The 25,883-nt window shown below is 40.5% G+C and overlaps 1 protein-coding gene across 3 annotated transcripts in view; it reads right to left on the bottom strand.

Annotated features, from left to right (window-relative positions):
• acsl1a (acyl-CoA synthetase long chain family member 1a) overlaps positions 1-20,863 on the bottom strand; it is a 39,978-nt gene extending 19,115 nt beyond the window's left edge. For 2 of the 3 annotated variants that reach the window (XM_088341764.1, XM_088341766.1), the window contains exons 1-7: positions 7,073-7,146; positions 4,838-5,044; positions 2,837-2,951; positions 2,698-2,762; positions 2,513-2,614; positions 1,010-1,109; positions 770-945 (exon numbers count right to left, since the gene is read on the bottom strand). In XM_088341764.1, coding sequence (XP_088197890.1) covers positions 770-945; positions 1,010-1,109; positions 2,513-2,614; positions 2,698-2,762; positions 2,837-2,951; positions 4,838-5,032 — 753 coding nt within the window. In that variant the 5' untranslated portion in view covers positions 5,033-5,044; positions 7,073-7,146. Of the gene's footprint in view, positions 1-769; positions 946-1,009; positions 1,110-2,512; positions 2,615-2,697; positions 2,763-2,836; positions 2,952-4,837; positions 5,045-7,072; positions 7,147-20,782 lie in introns of those variants that run through there. The other variant, XM_088341765.1, reaches the window with a different exon arrangement.
• Between the last annotated feature and the right edge of the window lie 5,020 nt (positions 20,864-25,883).

The raw sequence follows: 25,883 nt of genomic DNA, 5'->3' as shown, positions 1-25,883 counted from the left end.
AAATATGACCTTGATTTTTTTTGCGTTATTCAATAGTTCGTTGAAACAATTTGACTCAGATACTAAAAACTAAAATCACGGTTTTGTTCAAAAGCATCTCATTTCTGATTTGTGGGGTTGATTGCACACTGAGTCGAATTGACTTGAGTCGTGGATTGTTTAGGGATTGAATAAAGGTTTTGTATGTGAACAAAGTCCATCAAATTAACAATCAAGTCTGAGTACTCAGACAATTTGTTTGGATGAACCCTCTGTGGATTAAAAACGTATGTACGTGAGGCTACAGTTATATACAGTGCACATACAGTACTGTAAATAAAATGTTCCTAACCCTGCTCAGAAGAGCCACCTGGTGGTCGTTTGGGTCACTGCTCAATCTAAATAAAAGAAACAACGTCTCTGACTAAATAAATGCGCCTTCATAGAGACTCTCTCAAGCGTACTTACGTGGAGGGAATTTAGGTAACGGGTTCAATGTAGCCTAATGTAAAAGTATTGTTTCTTCTCCACAAATCTTCTCAAGTCAAAAGTATAGTGATTTGAAAATACTCCTAGAAGTGCAAAATGTCCCAAACTTTACTAAAGTAAAAGCAACAGATTAAATGTAAGTAGTCTTATGGATGAAAAATAGACTTTTTTGGGGATGCACCTTATAACCTGGTTCACCTCATAGAGCAGGAAATACGGTAGTTTGGAAAGGTCCTATTCAAATTGTATACAACAACTATCCAAGCGACAATCAAAGAATAGAGTATCCAAATCTCCAAACCTCAAAGTCCTTGAGGCTCAAAACGTGGACTCCGCATGATTTTCCTCTGGCCACCAGCTCGTCATCGATCGGCTCCATGACCACAATGGTTTTCACGCTTTGCCTTCCCTCCTTGAAACAGTCCAGGATCATTCGGACTTTTTCCGGCACGTCGCAGATCACCGTGCTGATGCTGGCTGGAGGAGGTGCGGCCGATAAGTGGTCAGAAACAGATTTCGCGGGCCTGAGTATCGGACTTACCTCTATCGAGGATGAAGCTGATGGCTTCTACGCCGAGCGTGTCGTAGAGTGGGACGGCCACGAGGGAGTACGTGTAACAAGCCATCTCCGAGATGGTCCACTAAAGAATTCGTTGTTCCATAAAGACAGAGAAGGTGACTCGTAAAAAGTTTGTGGTTGAAAAAAATGAGGTTCTTGGTAATGTGTTAACATTCAAGGAGAGAGTAGCAAAGTGTGACATTTTCCAAACTATGTCATTTATTTTACACAGAGTGGATATTGCTGTATTTAGATTCCTTATGCCTAAAATTTTTTTTTTTTTAAAGTTTCTACCTATACAAGAAATATTCTTTAGCAAAATCTAGTGCCGCAGTCTTTTTTTCCACAGAGAGTTACACTCTTAGTTTGCAAAAACCTAGCTACTCCTATACTCTTGTCTTATTTGACATTGAAAGTTAACTTAACGCCAACACCCTGCCTCATTTCTATTTACACCAAAGACTAGTCAAGTCATGTTTATTTGTATAGCCCTTAATCAAAGAGTCTCAAAGGGCTGCACACACCTCAGATTATTGCAAAACCACAGACTATTATGACACCGTCACCTGATCTAAAACCTACATGAGGGCAAGGAAAAACTCAAAAACTTCAACATGAGGAAAATGAAGAAACCTTGAAAAGGGACCGCACATGAGGTAATCAGGATGACCAGGCCAAAATGGATGTTGCAATAAGAAAATAATACACAGATATTGTCAACATTAAATATAGGTTATTAATATGCTATAGAATTGAAGTGTCTTTAAAGCCTATATTTAAACAGTTCCACTGAGGTTGCAGATCGAATCTCAGGGGGCAGAGCCTTCCACAGCACCGGAGCACGAATGGAGAACGCTCTCGAACCTGCGGATCTCTTCTTGGCACTTGGGATCACTAGTAGACCAGCATTTTCAGAGCGAAGGCTCCGGACCGGAACATTATGCTAAAACGAACTTCCTTGTCTTCTATACTGTAAAGCCAGAGTTTCCTTACAAACTGAAAATTAGCTTCCTATTCCTCACCAAAAAATAAGGTTCTTCTATGGGTTCATTTCTTTACAAAAGGCTTATAATGGCGCTGCAAGGTACCTTCTCATTCTACTCCACAAATTTCTGTCGTCTTGCCTATGTTGCCGTCTACAAAGAGCATTAGGTTTCTCTTTTTCTTTAATGAAAAGCAGCTCTTTATATGGTAAAAACTAGTTTTGACTTCCTTGCAATGCAAATTAGCTTATTTTACGCCTCATATTATAATAGCTGTTTTCTACACTGACAAATACTGACACCCTTTGAGCTATTTATTCGTCACAAAAGACTATTGTTGTCGTCTTCTAAACCAAAAACTAGCTTCTTATGTATTGTCTGATGTCTCTTTGAGCGGCGAGCGAGGGCTGCACTTAATGCTAGTTTATTCTTCCTCATGTGCTTTTTCTTATCTTATTTTTGGCCTAGCGCAACTTATAGTAGCTCTGTGAAAATACGGTACCTCGGGTCTGTTTTGGGCAAAAATCCCGATGAACTTGTCTCCCGATTGAGAATGTCCCTTGTGGAGCAAGGCAGAGCCTACCCTCTCAGCCCGGTCTGCAACCTGTGACAACAAAACATTCAGTTATCGGCGTTTCCTATAACTTGTTTGGGTTTCGATTTTGTTGTAATAAGGGGGCAGCTCACCTCTCTGTAAGACTCCCACTCGTATGGCTGGTTTGGTTTTCTCGCTCCTAAACACGGTCCGTTATCTAGAAGAAAAGCTCGGGTTTATTTCGACCTACGTGTACAAATGGTAATAAGGTAATTTTCGGAAATAACCCACTTGACACTCTGAGCCCTCGTAGAAATCCCTCATACATTGTCTTAGCATCGCTGTGGTAGTGCGTCATGTACTCGTCACTGTTGTTGAGGACTGACCTTTTTGCATTTTCCTCACCCTGGTGGAACAAATTCCACAACTGTTGGAGAAACCCTAAACCAGACTAAACTAATACAGTGGTACCTTTAGATATGAGCTTAATTAATGCCATAATTGTGCACAGTGTGGCGGCGACCTAAGTGGGATTTCCACTAATCGAAAGAATTTTCTCAACCTGTAATTTTTATTATACAAAATTACCATGGCTATGATTGTTAACATATCATAGCCTGGTATTAATGCAGACCATTTACATTTACAGTCACTGAATAAAAGTTTTTTGAACCACACTGCCCCTTTTGCAAAATGCAATGCGAGTTGCCATAACGAAGGTGTAAGCGAGGTGCCAGGCTGCGGATGTAGAGGCGGGAATGATCCCGCAGAATTGACAGTGCACGACTTTAAAACTGTAACTTTAAATAAATGTTAACAAGAGTTTTTCTTAAAGGATAATTTTTTGGGGGGCCTGTTTCAGTTTTCATTCATGACGTTATTTTGAACTTATAGATGGAAAAACAACACTATCACTGACTACAAGTTTTTGGGAAATTAGCTAGCACCACTCTGATCTCTTTAGTAGTCCTCTTTGTTGTTTTTTTTGCAGCAGGAATATAACCTCTCTCTGAAATTGTTGCAGCAAAGCGCTGCATAAATCTTTCTGTGGCTTTGTGATTGGCACTCATTGCTTATTGATTGTATTCCTTGGCTTTGTCACTCATAAGAACACGCCGCTTGGGTTTTTTCCATTTTTCTTGCTTTGTTGCAATCATTATTCGCCTTTTTTCCCCTCAGACGCCTTTACTGTTTACCTTTCTGAACTCATTGCTAAGGTCACAAAAAGAAAATGCTATACAACAGGGGTCGAGAACTTTCCCCCCCCCCAAAGAGCGTTACAAGCAAAAATATAAGACACCATATATTTTCAGACACAATTGAACAAAACCGTCAAACTCTCCCTCCAGACATGCTAATTCTTCAGCACATTTTATTTTACAGTGTATCATTTTATAATTTGATCAAATCTATAAAATAATAATAATGCCAGAGCCTGTTTTCCAAAACAATTTTAATTATGTCCTCAAATATGGTGCAAGCAGAGTTCTTCAGTAAAAATGTCACGAAATACTACTAATGATAAGGATATCGTTGTATTTACCTTTGCACAAACTGCAGAGCCAGAGAGAAAAGGGTGTGGTTTGCGCTGTATGCAAAGATCCACCCACCTTTACCACTCACCCAATCAAATGGCCCTGAGAGTTTTCTGTGGGGTTTTTTTTAATTTACGATTTGATCAGTGGGTTTTCATCATAAAGTATATTAACAGTGAACATAGATAGTTTAATGAGCTTCCATTAAAAAGGGTTTCTTACTGATCAACTGCCAAAGCAGGGTATTGGATGTGACACACTGACTGTAAACTGTAGATGAGAATGTTCCCAATATTTACTGGAATGAACAATGACCAGTCAGGTTTGCTTCGGCTACACATGTACCAAAATCGGGATGAAATCACTTGACTTTGCAACACCACAGAGAAATCTGTAATCGTTAAATTGCATCTCCGAGCCCTGAATACTCGTGAAAAGAGCCTTAGGTTCCCAACCCCTGCTATAAAATGCTATGAAAGAGGTCCAATCAAAACAAAATTCCTGCAGAATACAGGTACTCTACAGGTGTAACCAAGGCGTGGAATCAGGTGCCTGATGGCAGGTGGTGCCTGCCAAACTGGACTGGACTTAAACGGTCTTGAGCACTCTCTAGTGGTACCCTATGGGACTGCTCATGAGCACAATTTTCTTTTGTTAAAACAACAACAACTTGTGTATCAAAAATGTCATGTGTTCTCGTATAAAAAGGTGCCACTGTACAGGATATCATTTTACCCCAAAAAACAAATAAACATACCTGCATGTCAACAGACTGCATGCTGAGGTCGCAGGGTGGCGGCAGAGCTCGTGGCCTGGTAGACAACCAGTAGGTGGTGAGAGCGGCTACAGCGCCCATGCCCAAAATCGCGTTAGTGGGGAATCCACGGATGTACTGCCGCAGATCATCCAGCTCTGGGAGCCGCAGCTGCCTCACAACTTCCTGAGCCTGCATGGCTGTCGTGCGCTGCAGTTTAAAAAAGTAGCAAAGAAGGCAATGTTGAACATTTTTACCAATAAAACTGTCCTGGTGTATCTCAATAATCGAATACAATTGCCAAAAGGTTCATAAGCATGTCCTGCTCCAAATGCAAAACGGACTAGCTTGAGATGAGGCAAAATTTGCATGAAAGTTCCAACAGTAAGTGTTTTTCTGGTATGCTACTGATCAAAGATAGTTTAGTTACAGTTACAGCTCCAAAGTTGGGCCCTAGAGGACAAACATTCCAGTTCCACAAGAAGTGATCAATTGTTCAAAAAGTCTGAGGTGTATTTTAATGTTGCAAAACAAATTTCTCAAAATGAACATTCCAGTTCCACAAGAACTGATCAATTGTTCAAAAAGTCGGAGCTATATTTTAATGTTGCAAAACAAATTTCTCAATATGAACGAAGAACTGAACAAATTTGATCACACACGATAAATCCTTAATTTTAAGCTCTAGCCTGGTACTAGCTCAAAGTAAACTGAGAAAAAAAACGATATATGAAAATAACAATTTCAGATGGCATCCAAAATCTCAGATATTAGCCTTCATATACAGGCATCCCATCCCATTTATACTTCTGCTTTTCTATCAAACATATTTATGGATTTTGGCTGTGTATAACCCAAAATATAGATGAGAAGGACTAAAATCAAAATCTGTATCCAGATTTGACACGGCAACCAGACTAAAATTTAAAATTCAATTTATAATTCGGGGAAAAACAACAACAAAAACAGCATGTACCATTCATACTGATATCGGATCTGATTATATTAGTATTGAACAATACTCTAAGCTGGTCAATGATTTGAGGCAAGAGAGGCTGTGCCTCACCTGTCAAAAGGAAATATCAAAGTACATATTAAAAAGGTATATTTATTGAGTGTTAAAGTTATTTCCCATTTGATTTCACTATTTTGGGTATTTTCTTTTTCAAAATCGCTGAATTTTCACAAATTATCTATACAGTTAGTATGTAAAGTACTACTGTGCTGAGTGTCTGCAAATGCAGTGAAACACTCAATTCTCTTGCCTCATAGCAAAGGAGGGAAAGTGAGACCAAGGATTCTGATTTGGCACACACTACAGCCCAAAATTATGGGATTAGGAGGTAGGGGGCTCGTCTTGAGATCAAAAGGTCGCAGGTTCGATTCCCGGCTCCTCCGTGTTATATGTCAGTCTCCTTGGGCAAGACACTGAACCCCTAAAGCCCCCGTTAAGCAGATAGTGGCCTTGCATGGCTGACACTGCTATCGGTGAGTTAGTGTGTAAAAGGAAAAAGTGTGAAGCACATTGTAAAGGTCTTCATTGACTTGAAAAGCGCTATATAAATGAAGACCATTTACATTTAGTATAAGCAGGCCATACAGTAATTTATTCTTGTTGCATGGATTTTCTTTTATGTGAAGTATTAAATACTTGGTTGCCAAGTTACGGTAAAACGATAAAAACATTTTTTTCCTATGCTACATTTCATATATCAATTTCTTGCTCTGCCAATAAAAGGATGAATAAGATGATTTATTTATAAATCAGACTGTGCCTCAACAGACACGAATCTTACCACACATCACTGCAGCTATCAAAAGTGAAAAAGTTGCATCGGGACACCCCTAAAGAAGTATTTCACATTAATTATACAGTTCAACTTCTTTGTGTGCAAAAACAAATACAATTCTAAAAGACAGCATTTGGAGCATTAGCATAAAGTTATTTTAGAGGAGTAAACTCAATTGACTTTTCACCTACTTCTATAATTAAACACTTAGATCATAACCGAAAGAACCAGCGCATGCTAAAAGAAAGTTCTTAATATTTTGTTGTTTTTGTGGCATAATTAACACCCTATTGCTTATAATCATCCATTCATTAGCCAACAATGACCGTGTTTCACCTTAATTAAACTTGCACATGTGGTATATTTATGGTGAATCGAAAATAGAAATTACAAATAGAAGAGTAAACGAGGCTAAATGAGCTTCGGAAAGACGACTCGGGATACTCACAGGTGAACTAGGTGTAATGTTTGAGAGGCAGAAACCCTTTGCAGAAGTGCAGCGCCTTCTTTGAGGAAGGACTCTGTGACTTCTAATAGACCTCTGAAGTTCTCACACTATGAATAGCACAAACCCGCCCCCTCACTCCCCTCCCGAACAGAGACTGACACACAGACTAGCGCCAGACCAACGTCACCGTGAAACCTTCCAAAGACCGGCGCGAGACCGATTTCGTAGTCGTTTGTTTTGTTCACGGTCTAGGCCAGGGGTCAGCAACCTTTTTGGTGTGGAGTGCCACTTTCAAATTTCCTTGTAAATCCGTGTGCCAGTGTGTTTTATAAGCAACAGAGCTGTAATTTTACACCAGTCCACATATACAACATGGATATACATTGAAATCGTATAACTGACCAATTTATCTTCCACTATTCTTGTTCATCAATCAACTAAAAAAATGAATGTGAATAACTAGTGGAAAGGCCTGTAGCCATCCATGACCACAAGAATTAACCAGAATCAAACATTCTTCATCAACAATGAACTACAATCAAAAATCAGGTGATATGGACAGCTACCATACCATTCATCAATTATATCTTCTTGCACAAAATATCAAAACTTGAAATAACAGAGGCAAAGCAGAAGACACGCAAACGAGCATACACGCACACCTCTTGTAAATATTCAGTAAATGGTTTTCTGTGCTTAGGTATGCAGTGAGCAATGTGATAACTTGCTTCAGTGGTAGTGTTTTTAGCGGTGACAAAGGTCTTCAGGGTCTGTGTTTGTTTGCCATACCTGACCACAGCGCGTTTCAATGTCTCCGCCTTGAATTCATGTTCATGATTCGTCTCGTAACGACTTTTAACACTTGCTGTGCGAGGTACAACGCTCTCGAGGCGTAATGCACAAACAGCACGGTCATTTTTGGCACAAAGCCCCATTCGTCTGTCCACGCTGGCTGGAAAGAACGAGATGTTTTCGCTTGAGAAGCCGTCATTATTAGTTCATTTATCGCTCGTATGTTTCGTTGGCTGGGTTAAAACACGAAGCTCTCCTCTGCGAGGCGCCGTGCAAACACACACTCACACACGAAGCAGAGGGGGAGGGGTGCTACAGTCGGAAGGCACGCAACTGAAAACGTCTAAATTTCAGGTAAAAATGCGCTTTTTTACAATGTACCGTATTTTCCGCACTATAAGGCGCACCTAAAAGTCTTATTTTTTTTCAAAAGCTGACCATGCGCCTTATAATACAGTGCGCCTTATATATGGCTCAATATTAAGTCGCAAGGTCTCGCAACTTACGCAACAGCCGCCGACTCGATTTATCCCTGAACGTGGAGTAGTCCGCGGTGTATGCTGGGATTTATATACCGCCGTTTCATTGGCTAACCAATGTGTCAATCATCAGTTAAATCGATCGCTATTGGCTGAAGTTATTCGGAGCCTCGGATAGGCTAGAGGGCCAAAACAAACCCTGCAATTGGCCGAAAAAGATGACTGAATAGCAAGCTTGCTAAACTACGCCATAAAGAAACATGTTTCATTAGTCTGTATTTGTAAATATTTTACTCTCCTGGATTTACTACACTCACGGTTGTAAGAAGACAATGGTTGCGTATCATTATTGAACGTGAGAACTTAGGTGAGCTATGCGGCTTTATATTTTCCCGGTATCTTGTTTTAGAACGATCTTGATGTTGCTGTGATGAGTTGAGTGAATTAAACTCAATTCCAAGTGTTTATTGTCATATGCACAGTAAAGTTGCGAGCGAAAAAGAAAATAAAAACTAAGGAATGGTTGGCATTTCTTGAATCCCAAGACTTTAACCTTCCGGATGATATTTGAAATGATGCATTTGAGTGACATCGTACGGACACCGCATCTGCACGTGTCTACGACACGTATTTGCTTCTTTGCAAGCTTTGGGAATGACTATGGAGAAGACAGGGCGCTCAAAATCTGACATTGTGAAAAAAGGGCTTATGCCCCTCAATTATTCCCTTTGTTTTACACTTTGCGAGATGTTTAAGATTTTCTTATACTCATTGTGAACGTGCTCTGCCAGAGTAAGGGGTAAAATTAAGGGGAAGGGAGAGTATTTGGATAAAGCCCTAGCCTTGAATCCAACGTCCAAAAGATGCTGCAGGGAATTATTTGAATGGACACATTTCTTAATACACATGTAAACATAATGTGTTTGAAACCAATTTGTAATCTAAGTCAGTTACTGCCATTGATGGCAATAATAGTCAAATGGATTAAGTTTACTAGTGTAACGCTAAAAAATTGAAAAGCTAACCAGAAGAATCCATCACTTAAATATAAGTAAAAGTAAAAGTGAACTGCTAAGAGTACTCACAGGCATGCTTGTTTTTCCTACGCCAAGGGCAACTAATGATGAGAGGATTTCTATCAGCACTCTTCACTTTTACTTTATTTTAATTCATTGATTTGATTATGTTTTATCTGTGGTTTTAATGCATTTTAAAGACCACATTTTGAATTTTCAATGTCTTTTCTTCCATGTTTTAACTGTAATTGTGTGTTTTTTACCTGTCTCCTTGCCATTTCTGTAAAGCACTTTGAACTGCCTTGTGAATTGTGCTATACAAATAAACTTGCCTTGCCTTAATTTGGAATTTCGTCAAATAGCAATTTCTGTGAAAAAAAAATACTGTGTGGCTAAAATGCCTGGATGAAGGTCAGTGTGTCTTTGTACACTGAACTACATTGTCAAGCGCATGCCAACAGTGTTGTAATTGGAGGCAAAAGGTACTTTGCCTAATGTCGACACCTCCGCTCTCCATACTTGGCCCTTGGGGGGGAACGGTAAGCCAATGACAGAGCCACTTTGCAGGTCACCCCATAGCATACCCACCCCACCCACGTGCGCACACAGAAACACACATGGTGCAGGAAAGTGGGCGAGAGGGGACGGCGGCATCATACGCAACAAGGCAACACAATGATGTTCATGCAAGACCACGCATGTCAAACATAGGAGGAATGTTGCAATATTTTAACTCACAAAAACATACATTATATCACATGTGTCAAACTCCCGGCCTGCGGGCCACGTCCGGCCCGCCGTGTAATCATATCCGGCCCTTATTGTTATTAAGGGTCCGTCAATATGAACAACGCCGCCTCATCCCTGGAGATCATATTCTGACGTTTTAGTCACTGTACCTATTCCTTCATATATGTCGTATTCTATACTATATACCAAGGGTCAGGAACCTATGGCTCACGAGGCAGATATGGCTCTTTCTATGAGTACCTATGGCTCAGAGATAAATTTAATTGCATGCAAATTTTCTCCATCTCGTTCAAAACTTGAGCGATTAATCCTGTTCAGATACACGCAAAGCCAAACCAAAGCTGAATTACAAAGCAGTACTTTTCAGAATATATAGGGCACGTTTTCACTACAATTTACAGTCAAGGTGTCGCACAAAAAAACTCATTTTGGCTGTACAACGCTAAAGAATCCTTTCTATAAAAGCTCACTATATAATCTGTGTTCAGTGTTCAGATACTTTTTGATGAATCCACGGAACAAATTGTTAATTCACCAAAACACTGGAAGAGAACTTAAAGTTATTTGATCGGGTGAGTGGGAGGGATGGGTGGAGCTATGCAAAAAGTGCAAGCACTCCCTGCCATCTCTCGCCCTACTCCGTCTGCGCACATCAGGCTCCCTGTTCTCAGAATGTTGTGACGTTTTTACAAAATAATTTGTGTAGCATTTTCATATTTCTACTTTTGACAGGTGCTATATTAAGGAGAGCAAAATATTTTGGGATATTTAAGTTTTTCTTATTATATACATTGACATAGGAGCAAAGGAATTTGAATGTTATTTTAGTTTTAAGTTGTTTAAGTTAAGTTCTAAGTGGTACAATTTAACAAGATATTTTTATTTACACCAAAATAATAAATACTGTATAAATGATTTAGGGATTAAATGTAATATTCTTGTCTATTTTTATTCCAAATACATTCAGTTTAAGTGTGTTCAATAAATGTTTATCCTGGTTGGCCCGCGACCTTAAGCGTGTTTTGAATTTTTGCCCCTTGTGCAATTGAGTTTGACATCCCTGCATTATATGGTGGCGTGCTATCGACGAGTCATAGACAAAATATGGCAGGGGTGTCTAAATCAGTCAGAGTCATTTTGCGTACTGTGCAGAAGTCTGGGGCAATAATTACAAAAGTTCACTCTAGCCCCTTTTTATCCTCCAAAAACGTGCAATTAGAACCATACACAGGGTAGGATATCGAGGTCATACCCTATAGTTTATTCCTGCAGTCCAAATCATTAAAATTGAGTGATTTAGTAAAACTGATATTTAAGGTCAACAAAAATACAGTGCCAGAAAACATTCAAAAATTATTCACTCGGAAAGAGGGAACTTATAACTTAAGGGGCTGTAGTAAATTCAAAATCCCAAAGGTGAGAACCACCAGAAAAAGGATGTGTGTGTCTGTGTGTGGAGTTAAACTTTGTTCAAATATAAATACAAAAATACATTACTGGCAGAATACAGAGATGAAGAAAATGTCGTATGAGTGATACTAGAGATTGGAAATACTGCATGTACAACTATAGTTAACCCTGTTATTGTTACCATTATTATATCACAACTGTTATTATTGCTATTGTTGTTACTATCATTGGTGTCACAATGATATTTAGTGACAAGTAGCATTATAACGTTAATAAATGGGTACTACGATGATTAGTGTGTAAAATATGTGACGATTGTTATTATTATGAATATTTATATCTTACCTATGGAATATGTATATCCGTGAGATTTTGTAATATTAGACAAAAGAGGAGCTATCTGTAAAATGTAATTAATAGGGAAGATGAAGGGGTAGGGAAAATAAGCGTCTGCTTCTTACTATCCCTTTTCGAACATCCATCCATCCATCCATTACCTGCACCGCTTATCCTCAGTAGGGTCGTGGGGGGTGCTGGAGCCCATCCCAGCTCTCATCGGGCACTGGGCAGGGGACACCCTGAACTGGTTGCCAGCCAGTTGCAGGGCACACAGGGACAGACAATTTGCTCGCTCAGTCACACCAAGGGACAATTTGGACCAGCCAATTAACCTGACATGCATGTTTTTCGAATGTGGGAGGTAACCGGAGTGCCTGGAGGAAACCCACGCAAGCACGGGGAGAATATGCAAACTCCACACAGGAGGTTTTGATCTCACGACCTCAGAACTGTGCCGCACACGCGCTAACCACTGCTAAATCATGCTTGTTACACTTCAACCAATAATGGAAGGGGTTCTCATAACAACCAAATTTTTTTGCGCCTCGCCCAGTGCTGCGTTGCGGGGTCCTGGTGGTGCTGCTCCGGGCCCCGTGGCCTGTTCTCCAGCAGGTGCTGCTGCCGTGGGTGGGATTAGCATGCCTGGGTGCTACCGGGGCCTCAGGGCGTTGGTTCGGTCGTCGGTGGTTTGTTTTGCTTGTTCAGCTCTACCACCAAAAAGGCACCTACCATGCGTCAGGAGAACAAACCCCCTAAAACTATTCAGATGATAGATAGTGGTGTTTGTGGCTAACAAGCTGCTTATGCTAATATCGTTCTCATTTCTCCTTCACCTTTATTTGGAAGATAGGCACTGGGCTCGGTGAAACTAGTCAAGTCAAGTCATGTTTATTTGTATAGCCCTTAATCACAAAGAGTCTCAAAGGGCTGCACAGACCGCAGCATGCAAACTACAGACTATTACAACACCATCCCCTGATCTAAAACCTACATGAGGGCAAACAATACACAGATATTGTCAACATACAATATAGGTTATTCCTATGCTATAGAATAGAAGTGTGTTTTAAGCTTGGATTTAAACATTTCCACTGAGGTCGCAAATCGAATCTTAGGGGGAAGAGCATTCCACAGCACCGGGGCCTGAATGGAGAACGCTCTCGAAACTGCGGATCTCCTCTTGGTTCTTGGGATCACTAGTAGACCAGCATTTTCAGAGCAAATGCTCCGGACCGGAACATAGGGCGAAATTAAATCTGAAAGATATGAGGGAGAAAGTCCATGCCTGATTTTGTATACTACCAACAGAACCTTAAAATCACATCTTAAGCTAACAGGGAGCCAATGCAGGTTAGTTAAAATCAGGGTCATATGATCAAACTTTCTTGTCTTAGTAAAAAGCCTTGCTGCAGCATTTTGTACCAGCTGAAGGCTCTTGATTTTGGACTTCGGGAGACCGGAGAGTAGTGCATTACAGTAATCGAGATGAGAGGTAAACTACATCTGGTGAAATAAAATGACCTGGCAAATCAGGGGAAGACTTTGTGCTCGTCAGACCCACCAGACTAGAATCATTTCTTCATTTAAAGCAAACAATATTATTTCAGTATCTTTCATTCCTAGCTTCACCTAAATATTGGATATTATAAGGGGCTTTTTGTTTTTTTATTTGTTGCTTGGCAGCACTCAAAGGCCATTTGTTTTAAACAAGTTTGACCGGCTTGCTCTATGAAATCCTGCTGGCATTTGTTGACTCCAAATATCATACACCGGGTGCCAAATCAAATATGGAGAATACAGGGGGGAAATGTGTGGCTTGGGCACTTATCAGCTGCAAGGCGGTGCCTTACTGTAGCTTCAATGCGACAGTTTGCATTGGCGGGGAGCGTTCACGCTGTAGGTCTTGACCTCCACTATGAAATCGAACACCTCCAGTCACATGGACCGAGAGGAGATAGATACTCTATGCAAGCACGGGCCGGAGGGGGGAAGACCAGGTTTGTTAAGTGGGCCAAAGGGCATACACTCTCCGTTCGCTACCGACACGGCATCAGTCAAAGTGACCCGTGAAGGTCACAGAGGCAGTGTTGGGACAGACGCATGACAAAGGAACCTGTTCCTGAAACACAATTACTTGTCTCAGTAACGATTACTGCAACGCGTTATTAATAACGTTTTGTAACTAAACTGCCATTAAGACATGGTGCCTTATTCTGCTACTTATTAAAAGCAGATCATGAATTACTTCTGATCGCCTGCAGTTGCTCCTTCGCTCATGAGGAAACATACAACCCTCAATCTGCCAGCAAGGTTTTAAGACAGGTGAATGTGTTTATGTTAACTTACAAAGTAGGGCTAGACTGTAATCGATATTACGATGTGACATTGTGCGATTGTGTAATCGCAAGACACTGCGTTTTTTTTTCTCTCTGAAGGATTTACATTATAGCAGCACGGCGGAGCAGTGGTTAGCGCGTGTGCGGCACAGTTCTGAGGTCCTGGGTTCAAATCAAGCTACCCACCTTCCTGTGCGGAGTTTGCATGTTCTCCCTGTGCTTGCGTGGGTTTCCTCCGGGCACTCCGGTTTCCTCCCACATTCCCAAAACATGCATGTCAGTTTAATTGGCCGGTCAAAATTGTCCCTAGGTGTGAATGAGCAAGCGAATTGTCTGTCCCTGTGTGCCCTGCAACTGGCTGGCAACCAGTTCAGGGTGTCCCCTGCCCACTGCCCGAAGATAGCTGGGATGGGCTCCAGCACCCCCCGACCCTACTGAGGATAAGCGGTCCAGATAATGGATGGATGGATTTACATCATAGTTCTACGTTTGTGTTTTCCCCCACTTTGATATTTGAGTGATGGAGTGTTTAGCCAACCAGAATTGTCACAGTTTGGGTTTTAATGATGCCGGCCAACCGAGGCAAGTATGAACAGCACTGGCTATAAAGCCAAGGCAAAGTTTGCAAGTCGTGTTTCCTCAACTGTGATAGGTTGGTGTATGCTGTCAGTCAAACAGCCAGGGCGTGCGAGCGCATAGCTAGCCACCAAAATTTATGAAGACGCAACGCGAAAGCTAGTAGCTTAAGCGGCTTGTTATGTTGTAAAGAAATTAATCACCTAAATAGGAAGTAATTCATGAGAGCACAAAGAAATGGTAATCACCAGCGGGTGCTCCATGGATTGTTATCGGGTCCGGAGTTCTACTGAGTCGGCGTCGGCAGAAAAAGCAGTAGAAAGGCTGTGGGTGCAGTAGACTGCAATGGCTGGGTTAACAAATTTCGCTAGCCAACCCTGCTGTGGCTGGTGAGTCAAAAACGCCAGATCCATTACACATTAAACCTGGATGACCTGGAGCAACAACTCGTGGGAGACCACTACATTCGTGACTCTTGTATTGTAATCATCGTGGAAACCTTGCCGAAGACGCGATTACCCAATGCTAGCGTGCAGCTAGCCAGCCGCTCTCTAAATCGCTTCCTTACTCTGAAAGGAGAAGTCGGGGTTCATTCACATTTTTCCTGGTCGAATTCAATAACTTTCAAAGCCAATTCTCCAATTTCCTCAGTACCCGACATTTTGGTCCCTCCATCTCTCCTCTTGGGCACAACGCATAGGGGGAGATAACGAGTCACAAGACAATGCCATACCAACTAATACCAGCTGCTGTTAGTCACTAGGGAAGAGGAAATGCAATGGCAAAGCAAAGCCACCGGAGCAGGCGTGTCAATGTTATTTTTAAGCAGAATTGATTTTTTTCTCCTTCATTTAATGCGTGGTTTATCGAGTCAGACTGCCGGGAAACATTTTTCAAGCATTTACAAGAACTTACTCCCGCTTGTTCATTTGTTTCACATATGCAAGATAACAAATAATAATAAAGCTATACTATTCAACACCATTGGCAATGACTTCGCTTCTCTGGTCCATAAAAAAGAGGAGCTGTTTTTTCTCAATGACAACCCAGAAACCTGACTGAGAATATCTGTGTGGAGGAGTGCGCCAATATCCCTCCTGCAGTGTGTGCAAACCTGGTGAAAGACTACAGGAAACATTTGACCTCTGTAATAGCAAACAAAGGCTACTGTACTAAATGTTAACATTCATTTTCTAAGGTGTTCAAATACTTATTTGCACCTATATCACACCAATAATTTGTTAAAAAAGCATGCATTTTAATTCCTGGATTTTTCTTTTTAGTTTATCTCTCTCACATTGGACATGCACCTATGATGAAAATTTCAGACCCTTCCATGATTTCTAAGTGGGAGAAATAGAAAAATAGCAGGGTGTTGAAACACTTATTTTTTTCACTGTATATATAGTATAAAATGTAATTCTTGAGTTTCTCCAGGGTACACTTTTGGTAAAAATATAGATGACACCTATTTATGGCTCTACAGTTAAGAATGACCTTATCAAACATTTTTTAAACTTGGTATTCACAGAACCCCTAACCTAAAAACATAAATTCATTTAATATCCATGATAGTGAGTGTCCCATTTTTTTTTTTTTAGATTTTTCTTCGATCATGCACGTGCAATCAGTAAACGGAACTTCAAACTGAAGCAATTTTCTCAAGTCAAGTCATGTATATTTGTATAGCTCTTAATCACAATAAGTCTCAAAGGGCTGTACAGACTACTATTACACCCTCCCCTGATCTCAAAACGTGCAGATTTCTTCTTGGCTCTTCTCAACAATAGTACGTTTCGTTCTTAAATATTTACGTTGAACAACATACATATTCTTTCTCTAGAGCACAGGTGTCAAAGAGGCGGCCCGCGGGCCAGATCAGGCCCGCTAAGGGATTGAATCCGGCCCGCGAGACAACACTCAGAGAAGCGCAAGAGAAAAACAAGCAGCAGGTTGAAATATGTCCATTTGATGTTGCCAAAGCCAGGTGCCTCTCACAAAGACACTGTACTTGTATTTATTTCTCCCTCTCTCTCTCTCTCTCTCTCTCTCTTTCTCTCTTTCTTTTCCACCCCTTTTCTCCCACTCTGTCTCTGTCTCTTTCACTCTCTGTGTCTCTCTTTTTCTCTTCCTTTGTTGCTCTTTGTCTCTTTCTCTCACTGTCTTTTGCTCTAACTTCCTTTTTTCCTTTTCTCTCTGTTCTCTTTTCTCTCCTTCTGTATTTCTATTTCTCTTTGGATTTCTTTCTTCCTCTTCCTTCCTTTTCCCCCTCTCTCACGACTTTTTATCTTTTTTTTCTCTCTCTCTCTCTCTTTCGCTCTCTTTCTCTCTCTCTCTTCTTTCTCTCTAATATACTAGTCCGGCCCTCGACAGAATGTTTGTTCTATCTTGTGGCCCCCGAGTTGAAATGAGTTTGACACCCCTGCTCTAGAGTTTTCTTCATTTCCAAAACTTTGACGTGACATTTTTACTGTTTTTACTGTTGTTCTTTGCATACATACTGTAAGTCTCACAAGTCAATGAGGTACCAGGCCGTATTGGTGACTGCAACACGTACATGAAAATGGAGTACCTACAACTAAATACTCCGATGGTGTCAAAGTGCTCAGGGCAACTAGTATGACCACCAATTCTGTTTTCTATGCAAGCGTCACTGTCCACAGAAATTAGAAACACTGTCACATGATTTCTTTAAATTCAATTAAGCTTGCTTTTCAGACTCCGGGCGAGATTCTTTTTGTCTCTGGTCACAGTTGCTGTTGTGTTCACCCAGCAGCTACATTTGTGTATAAACATTGTGTACGAAAACATGGAACAGGTCTTCTTTACTCATGAGTCTCTGGAGAGCCCCTACGACCATCGTGGGGAAAGGGTCCAATCAGTCTTTACTTGTGCTTTCTGCTGTCCTTTGCATACTTGGTGAAATTTATTTACATACAATTTACACTTTTGTTACAATCTAATCTTCTACTGTTATGAAGTTAGAACGCCACCCCACCAAGTACAAATCCCTTATAATCTAATGCTCTATATTCCTACAGTAGTCTAAACGTTCTGTTCTGTTTATTTTTCCTATGTAGTTTAAAAAAAATAAAATCCACCTGTTTAATCCATCTCAGAAGGTGGCAACTTTGCCAATTGCTGTAGATTGTAAAGGACAAGCTGCACTAAGTTCAGCTATCCAGAAACGTTTTGACTAACCACATAAATGGCATCTCACCACAATCGCAGTTGTTTACCTGAGAAGAAATGGTATGGGGTATCACCAGTGTCTGAAATTACGTCTGCCCGGATGCCCGGGGCGTGCATCTTTTGTGTCGGGGGTACAACTTACAAAATGTCTCCGCCCGGGTGGCCAACAACTTTTTTTAAGAAAGAAAAAAAAAAAAAAAAAAAAAAATCAAACGTTTGCTTTATTCCGATTGCAAAATCTTCGTTCGGTTTGGAAATTTAGGAATTTCGGTTCGTTTAGCAATTTGCATACTCAGCAGCCAATCACAAGACTGCGTCGAATAACTTCGTGCTTCCGGACTTTCCAGAGCGTTATAAGGTCTTGCATTTGCATATCATTTTCCAAAGTAGACGCACAGAGAACACAAGAAAAATGGATAAGTGGTTAGGAATCAAGCCAAAACCTCAGCCCCAGAAGAAAGATTCGAAAGAAGCTAACAAAATTTATGACGCCACAAAACGTAAATGTACATTAAAAGCATCGTGGAAAGAGGAGTTCATGTGGCTTGTAGCAGACGACGCAACCCAAGCATTGCATGAACGAAGATGAGTAAATACAGGTACATACGGATGGCAGATGGAAAACAGTGATGTCATATACATGCAAAGAATGTTATAAGTAGATCTATAACAAACTTAATTTTAAAGTGTTGTCCCGTTATATATTCTGATTATCAATCCTTTAGACTTTGCAACAATGGATTTTTTTGCGATTAGTCGTCTTATTGTGTTTCAAGTCGTGAAAAATTGGGCAGGCAACTTTATGGTAGGCAACTTTTCAGAGTTGTCTGCCCTGGTGTCTGGTAACTTTTTGTCATGAGTTTCAGACACTGGTATCACTCCTGTTTAAGTAATAAACCATTAGCACAGCAACCTAATTGATGTCAACTATTTTATTTTTTTTACACAATAAGGGCGCCCAGTTTGAAATCGCTAACATTCACTTAGCCTAGCAGAACATCCATCCATCATTTGCACCGCTTATCCTCAGTCGGGTCGCGGGGGTGCCGGAGCCCATCCCAGCTATCTTTGGGCAGTAGGCAGGGGACACCCTGAACTGGCTGCCAATTAACCTGACATGCAGGTTTTTGGAATGTTGGAGGAAACCGGAGTGCCCAGAGGAAACCCGCGCAAGCACAGTGAGAACATGCAAACTCCACACAGGAAGGTTTGATCGCATTATCTCAGAACTGTGTCGCGGACGCGCTAACCACGTGCCGTCCTAGCATAACATATATTCGGTAAAATGCCTTTCAAATCGATTTAGGAGGTTCTGATCTCTAAATAGCATTTCCGTCAGCGCTTTTTCAAGGTATTAGTACTGGGCATGGCAGTGTATACTTTATATTCTGCCTTTTACTTTTGTGGCATTTTAGCAACAAAGGGCCTGAAATTAAAAGAATGGTAAATTATCATTAAACAAAGGAAATATGTTGGAATTTTAATGGTATTTCTTTAAAATTATCAGTCATTTTTTTGGAGAGGGATGGGAATTTTATATACACAGCCTCCCCGCCCGACAACGGTTTCACTTTACAGTATGGAATACGGTGTTTTTCTGCCCATTCTCATGGCGTTTCCACCACTACACAAAAAATGATTTCTTATACCCAAAATATTTTAAATTTAAACTTTGCTATGGGTCCGAAGGCTTACTGATTCTAAAGGAAAAAAAAAAATCATAACCAGAGAAACAAAGCTTGCAATAATCAGAAATTTGAAGATGACACATGAATAAGTTGCATGGCGATAACCAACTGTCGATCTGGGCAATTTATCCAAAACATGGAGTCGATTAAAGCAAAGAAATCTACGGGGATGACAATCCTCACGAGAGGAAGGTTTAAAATCAACCTTATTTTCAATACAATATTGCCGGCCCCTCCCTCCTCTGCATCCACCAGCTACGCCACTCAACCAGCTCAAGTCACGTCACACCAAAGGTATATAATATCTCATTTTTCCTTCACATGTATATTTATTTATGAATATGCATGTATATTACACATAAGTAGTACTTACAAGCTACTATTTTGTTATTTGAATGTTATTTTGGGTACCGTGGGTTCATAAGGCTTTATTTAATTGCCGTATGTTTCTAAACCCCACTGTGTTGCAATTTCACTTTGCAACTCCACCTCAGAACAAATTCATTGTAATCTGGGGGTTTACTGCACTTATAGGAATTGGTCTTTTAGAAAAATGCATCAGACGTCACAAATACCCATATGTCAATATACTCAACAAACAATTTATGAGTGTCACATGGCTTTGCATTGACCCCATTGATAACAAGTGAACATTTAAAATGTTTTGTCAATATATTTAGGCAGTTATCAATGGAAAATTGCTTCCTGGATGAACATAATTGTCAAATTGATGCAAGTTTGATTCTTAGTTCAAAGGAAAACGCTATTATTGCCTTGTTGTCAGTTGCTTGGCAACTGTACAAGAATATACAAGTGCTCATCATCTTGGAACACAATTTAAGGAACAAAGTAGTTGTCCACATGCTCGTCCAATTTTCTCGATTAGATTAAATCCCATGCGCTTTTTATCACAGTCTACGATCGTTGACCAACCCAAAAAACGAAAGAATAGAATGACAAAATGGATTTTTGTTTGCGGGTGTCATCGTGAAATCGTTGCCACGAAAAGACAAACGTTACAGTTTATGTGTACACGTGAGTTTGGGTAAACTTCATAAGAAAACGAGTTAAGGGAACATTGTGGTTAGAATAATAACTTTTGAATCGATATAGAATACATTTTTGTACCGACCTCAGATGAGTAAACCCGGAATCTCTGAAGGTGCTGAAAAGAGACGAAATGCGGTTCGATTCATACAAATTGGGAATCAGCCAATCAGAATCTGCGTTGCTCCAAGGGTTTCCGCATAGGTGTTAAGCAGAGATGCCATTGGTCTATTACGGGGCTTGTCATCGTTTTCCACTTGCCTTCACGCCTTCGTTAGAAAATCCAATACATTTATTAAATGTTTCATATTTTCTCCTCAAAACTACAAGTTTCCATAGAAATATGGATTCATGTATCGATAAAACATGCAACATGATTTACTACGAGTTGACTCACCACAAATTTGGACTTTATTGTGTGGAGGAGCGCTGTTTGGAGGATGTGTGCAGTGACTCTCTTTAGACTGAAGGGGACGCACTAAGCTAAAAAATGGCGGCTAGGATTTCTGTGTCAAGTCTGGTCCACGCAGGGGTCACCCCCAGTCACGAACCAGACAGAACAAGATTCAGTCTCAGGACACACAAACATACTTCCAAGAATCTGTTTTATAGACAAAAATTGTGCACATTGAATCCTTCTAAAAACGTTTTTGACCATGTGGAATGTGGTTACAAACTTAACAAATGCACCATACGCAACTTAAAATGTATATGACAAAGCAATTAGAGTTTGTGCCACCATTGCATGCATAATGCACATGGAATCAAATCCAATTTGTTGCATAATCAAAACCTACATATTTGATATTTTTAACATTGCATACATTTCCCTAAATTTGACCTGTATGCGATTTTCCTGTGACTTATAAGCATCTCCTGTTGGAACGCCACAAATGTCCCGCATGCGCAGAAGAGGGCGCGTGACGTCACATGCAATGCGCCCATTGTTTGTGGAAGTACTCATGGATACTAACGCTGTAGCGTATCTAGCGATTTGAAAGTGATTGTGCTACCAAAGGCTGAACAAAGTTGCCTCCCTAAATATTCATTAAATCCAAAACCTCACTTTGCCTTCATTGAATGTTCTTTGTGTTTTTGTCCGCCATGGTGTGTCGATTTCTATTCTACGTAGAAGAACATGTAAACTGAGTGACCAGAATTTTTGAGAGTGGGCCATTGGAAATGCATCCAGTAATTATAGTATACAAGGCTTTACAGTATACTTGTCAGGACAAGAACGGAGACAGGACCCACTTGCGTTGCGTTTCTCATTTTTAGTTTTATTGGAAGATAGAGAAAGGGTTGCGCCCACCATTCGGTGGTTGTTTGACACGGGAAGCAGGTTGCTCTGAACGCGGAAGTAGATCTTCCGTGACGAGGGAAGGTGGTGTCGGGGACGGAAAAACGGGTCAGTAGCCGGGACAGGAGAGCAAAAACCTGGTCGGAAGCGAGTCGTAAGCCAGGAAAGGAGAGGAGACGTGGTCGGAGACAAAAGAGTTCGGAAGCTGGGACGGGAGACTAGACGTGGTCAGGATCAAAAACAGGTCGAAGCCGGGGGACAGACAGGAGCAAAAAAAGGAGGGAGTCAGGGTCGAAAAAGGCCTGCCTAGAGTTAACTGAGGTTCGCAGACAGACTGACAAAAGGGGACAGATAGGAGTGGGTTTAAATCGGGATAGACAGCCAATCAGAGTCTGAGGCAGTTGGCACCAGAGGAGCAGGCCCAGGTGATGTATATCCGTAATCATGACAATGCTACGCTGATCTCAATCACAAAACATTGGACTGAGCGTGGAATTGAACCCGAGAAGTGGTGATAGAGTGTTAATACTTTACCACTAACCCCCTATTCTGATCGTTTCAACAGTCTTTCCACTTCTTCACCAACAATGCCGAAAACATCTTTGAACAAAATACTACACAAGCTCTTTTACGAACGTTATGTATATCTAACCACAACGCACAGGTGAAGGACTGCAGCGACTGTTTAATGCACTAGGTAAATCAATGATTCTGCCACTTGCCTTTTCGAATGTTAACTGCACCAATGGTGGTCTAGTGGTAAAGTGTTGGCACTCTCATTGCCAGTACTTGGGTTTGTTGTTTGAATACAAGGTTTGGCGATTTTGGTCAGCGACATTCGACTAAATTGTTACAGTGCAGTATGTGTAGAAAGAACCCAACGGTCTTTCACGAACAGACACGTAATGTCTTACTGCAGTCCAAATTTTTATATATGAAAATATTATGACAGACTATTTTCTGTAGGTGCGGTTTATAGTGTGGAAAATTTGGTACTACAATGGAACCTCGGTTCTCGACCATAATCCGTTCCAGAACCCTGTTCGAAAACCGATTTGGTCGATCACGGAAAATCGTTTTTCCCATTAAAAGTAATGTAAAATCGTTTTAATCCGTTCCAACACCCTCAATGTTTAGCAAGAACGTAAACATGAAGCTAACCCAGGCAAATCATACGTTCGCGTTAGCGTAATCTTCCGTACGAAAGATTACGCTAACATGAACGTGTTAAAAAAAAAAAAGAGAAAAAAAAAGGTCGTTTACACGTCATTTAGCACCCGGGTCTCCACAACAAGTGGTGAGCGGTTAAAGGATAAAGAAAATAATTATGAATAGGATTTCTTACCTTTGTGGTGCTCAGCAGAAGCCATGCTGTATGTATAGCAAGATCGGAAACTCGCACACCTTCTTCATATTTTGCTATTATTTCTTTCTTAAATGCAATAGTTGTACGCACTACTCTTCTTTTTTCACCTGTAGCAACTTTGCTGCTTGCACCGAACTTCTTCCGAGGCACAATTAGGGGCTAAAACACTCTGTTCACCGATATTCAAAACGAAAGCAAAAAGAAGTGCGCGCTCACGTGACAACAGTTATTCAAGAGGTGTGGAGGAAATCTACACCCGTACGCCGCTCAGCATCGCCCTTAGCGTACCGGGGTTCGAACTCCGATTTTTTGAACGAAAAGCAAAGCAAGAATTTCTCGAAATTTTTGGTCGAGAACTGATTTGTTCAAACTGAGAGACGTTCGAAAACCGAGGTTCCACTGTACTGTGTAATATTCGTGTATAAAACATAAATTAATATAGGTGTAAAGGGATTATTACATTTTATTTACACTTGGTGTGTTGTGTCTTGAGCTGGTCAAGTGGAGTAGCAGGCGGATTAAAAATGAAACTGATTTGAAAACTTTCCCTGTCAAGGACATTCATGTCTTTAGACGGACGGGGTCTGTAATTTCAAAATATTCTGCTTTCTGATGCCAACTTCTGGCTGAAACTATTATTGCAGCCTCTGTCATGACCTTTGTTGCACGTGCAAGACTTTTTTAGACACGCACGGATAAACTCTTCCTTTTTCATCTTTTTTGGATTCGGAGTTAGCATTTGGACTGTATTTGAAAAAGTCATTATCCTACTTTCAATATTTTCTTCCTAGAATGAAACAAAAATAAAAAAACAGCGTAATGCGTTCCATGGTCAGAACCCCGATAATAGAGGTAAGATAAGAGCAGATAGGTGGAAAAAATATAAAAAGTATCTTTGAACTCAGTTGGGCATTGTTAACACATACTTAATAGAGAAAAAAAATCTGCTTTTAACTTTTTAAGGAAACCTCAAACGACGCATACTATTTCACAATAGTCTAGATCGATAAATGCAATATATCAAGGTTAATGATTCTTGTGCTTTCTTCGTATATCTTGATAATCGCAAGCTTTGTTTACATGGTTATCATTTTTGTGCTTTCTCCTGTAGAATCACTGCAAGCCTTGGGACCCACTGTGAAAAGATACATTACAATAAATAGAGTTTTCTATTGCTGACCGGAACGGCGGCTGGGTGGTTAGAGCGCAGCCCCACGATCCCGAGTTTGCATGTTCTCCCCGTGCCTGCGTGGGTTTTCTCCAGCACTTTGCTTCCCTCACACATTCCAAAAATATGCAAGTCAGGTTAATTGGCCGATCCAAATCGTCCCTAGGTATGAATGAGCGAGTGAGTAATATTTTTAAGAATGGCTGGCAACCAGTTCATGGTGTCCCCTGCCCACTGCCCGAAGACGGCTGGGATGGGCTCCAGCACCCCCGCGACCCTACTGAGGATAACCGGTGCAAATAATGGATGGATGGATGGATGTCAGCTCCCTCTATAGGTGAGCCTTATGTTATTTAAAATAAATAGAAATTTCTTAACCTACAAGTACTTTAAAACATGCATGTTTATATTATATTTCATTTATTTTTGCATATTATCCAAAATCAATGTTGTTTTTTATTGACTGAGTCCTAAGTGAATTTCCCTTCGGGGATGAATAAAGTATCTATCTATCTATCTATCTATCTATCTAAATTATACACAATGTGTTGTGGAATGTTCTGCGCTCTGATAATTTTTGCTTATTTTAACAATATATTCCTTACTTTGTTTGGAAAACATATAGCAAAATATCAAAATTGTGCTTAAAATGATCTGTTTAAGGAACAGAATATTATTAGTATTCAACACACAGGTTGGGGGTGTTGTATGTTTAAGGTTTACATAAGTATGTTTAAGGTTTGTATAAGTGACCTGTATTGTTTAGTACTAAAAAATAAACATTTAATAAAATATTATGCTCTGTAAAGTTAAGTTTAACTTACTTTTAAAAGATGCGCTTCAAGAGTTAGGCGACTTCCTCCTCCGTGGTAAAAAGTGGCCGAAAAGCAATCCAACCATTTTCTCAACCACATCAAGCTTTCTTATTGCACTTTCATTTCAAAAGAAACGGCTCTCCTCTTTTCTACAATTAACACCAACCAAATTGAATGGATGCACGAGAAATTAAACATTAAAAATGTCAAAGTTCTCAGCACGCTGGAGATACAGTATAAAATGTTTACACACGAACTAGGGAGTAGAACCCGGATTTCTTCTTTGGGGTGGATGCTGGGTGAACTCTCACAGCACCAAATGCCGGTAGCGGCAGAAAGAAGCACTACAGTAATGTCCAATACTTGGAAAAAGGTGCACACAATACAAAATCTAACTTTCCGCAATGTCCGGATATTTTTCGACATCCCCCCAAAAATTATCGTATCTACCGTTTTTCGCAAGTCGAATGATCGTAAGTAGGGGAGTGTCTGTAATGTGTATGTTGGTGTGTTTGAACACAAAAAAGTGGTCATAAC

The sequence above is a fragment of the Urocampus carinirostris genome, chromosome 8 (genome assembly GCF_059441175.1).
Source record: "Urocampus carinirostris isolate Australia breed hairy pipefish chromosome 8, RoL_Ucar_1.0, whole genome shotgun sequence".
In the NCBI taxonomy this organism is placed as follows: domain Eukaryota; kingdom Metazoa; phylum Chordata; class Actinopteri; order Syngnathiformes; family Syngnathidae; genus Urocampus; species Urocampus carinirostris.
This window is presented reverse-complemented; position numbering and strand designations above follow the sequence as displayed.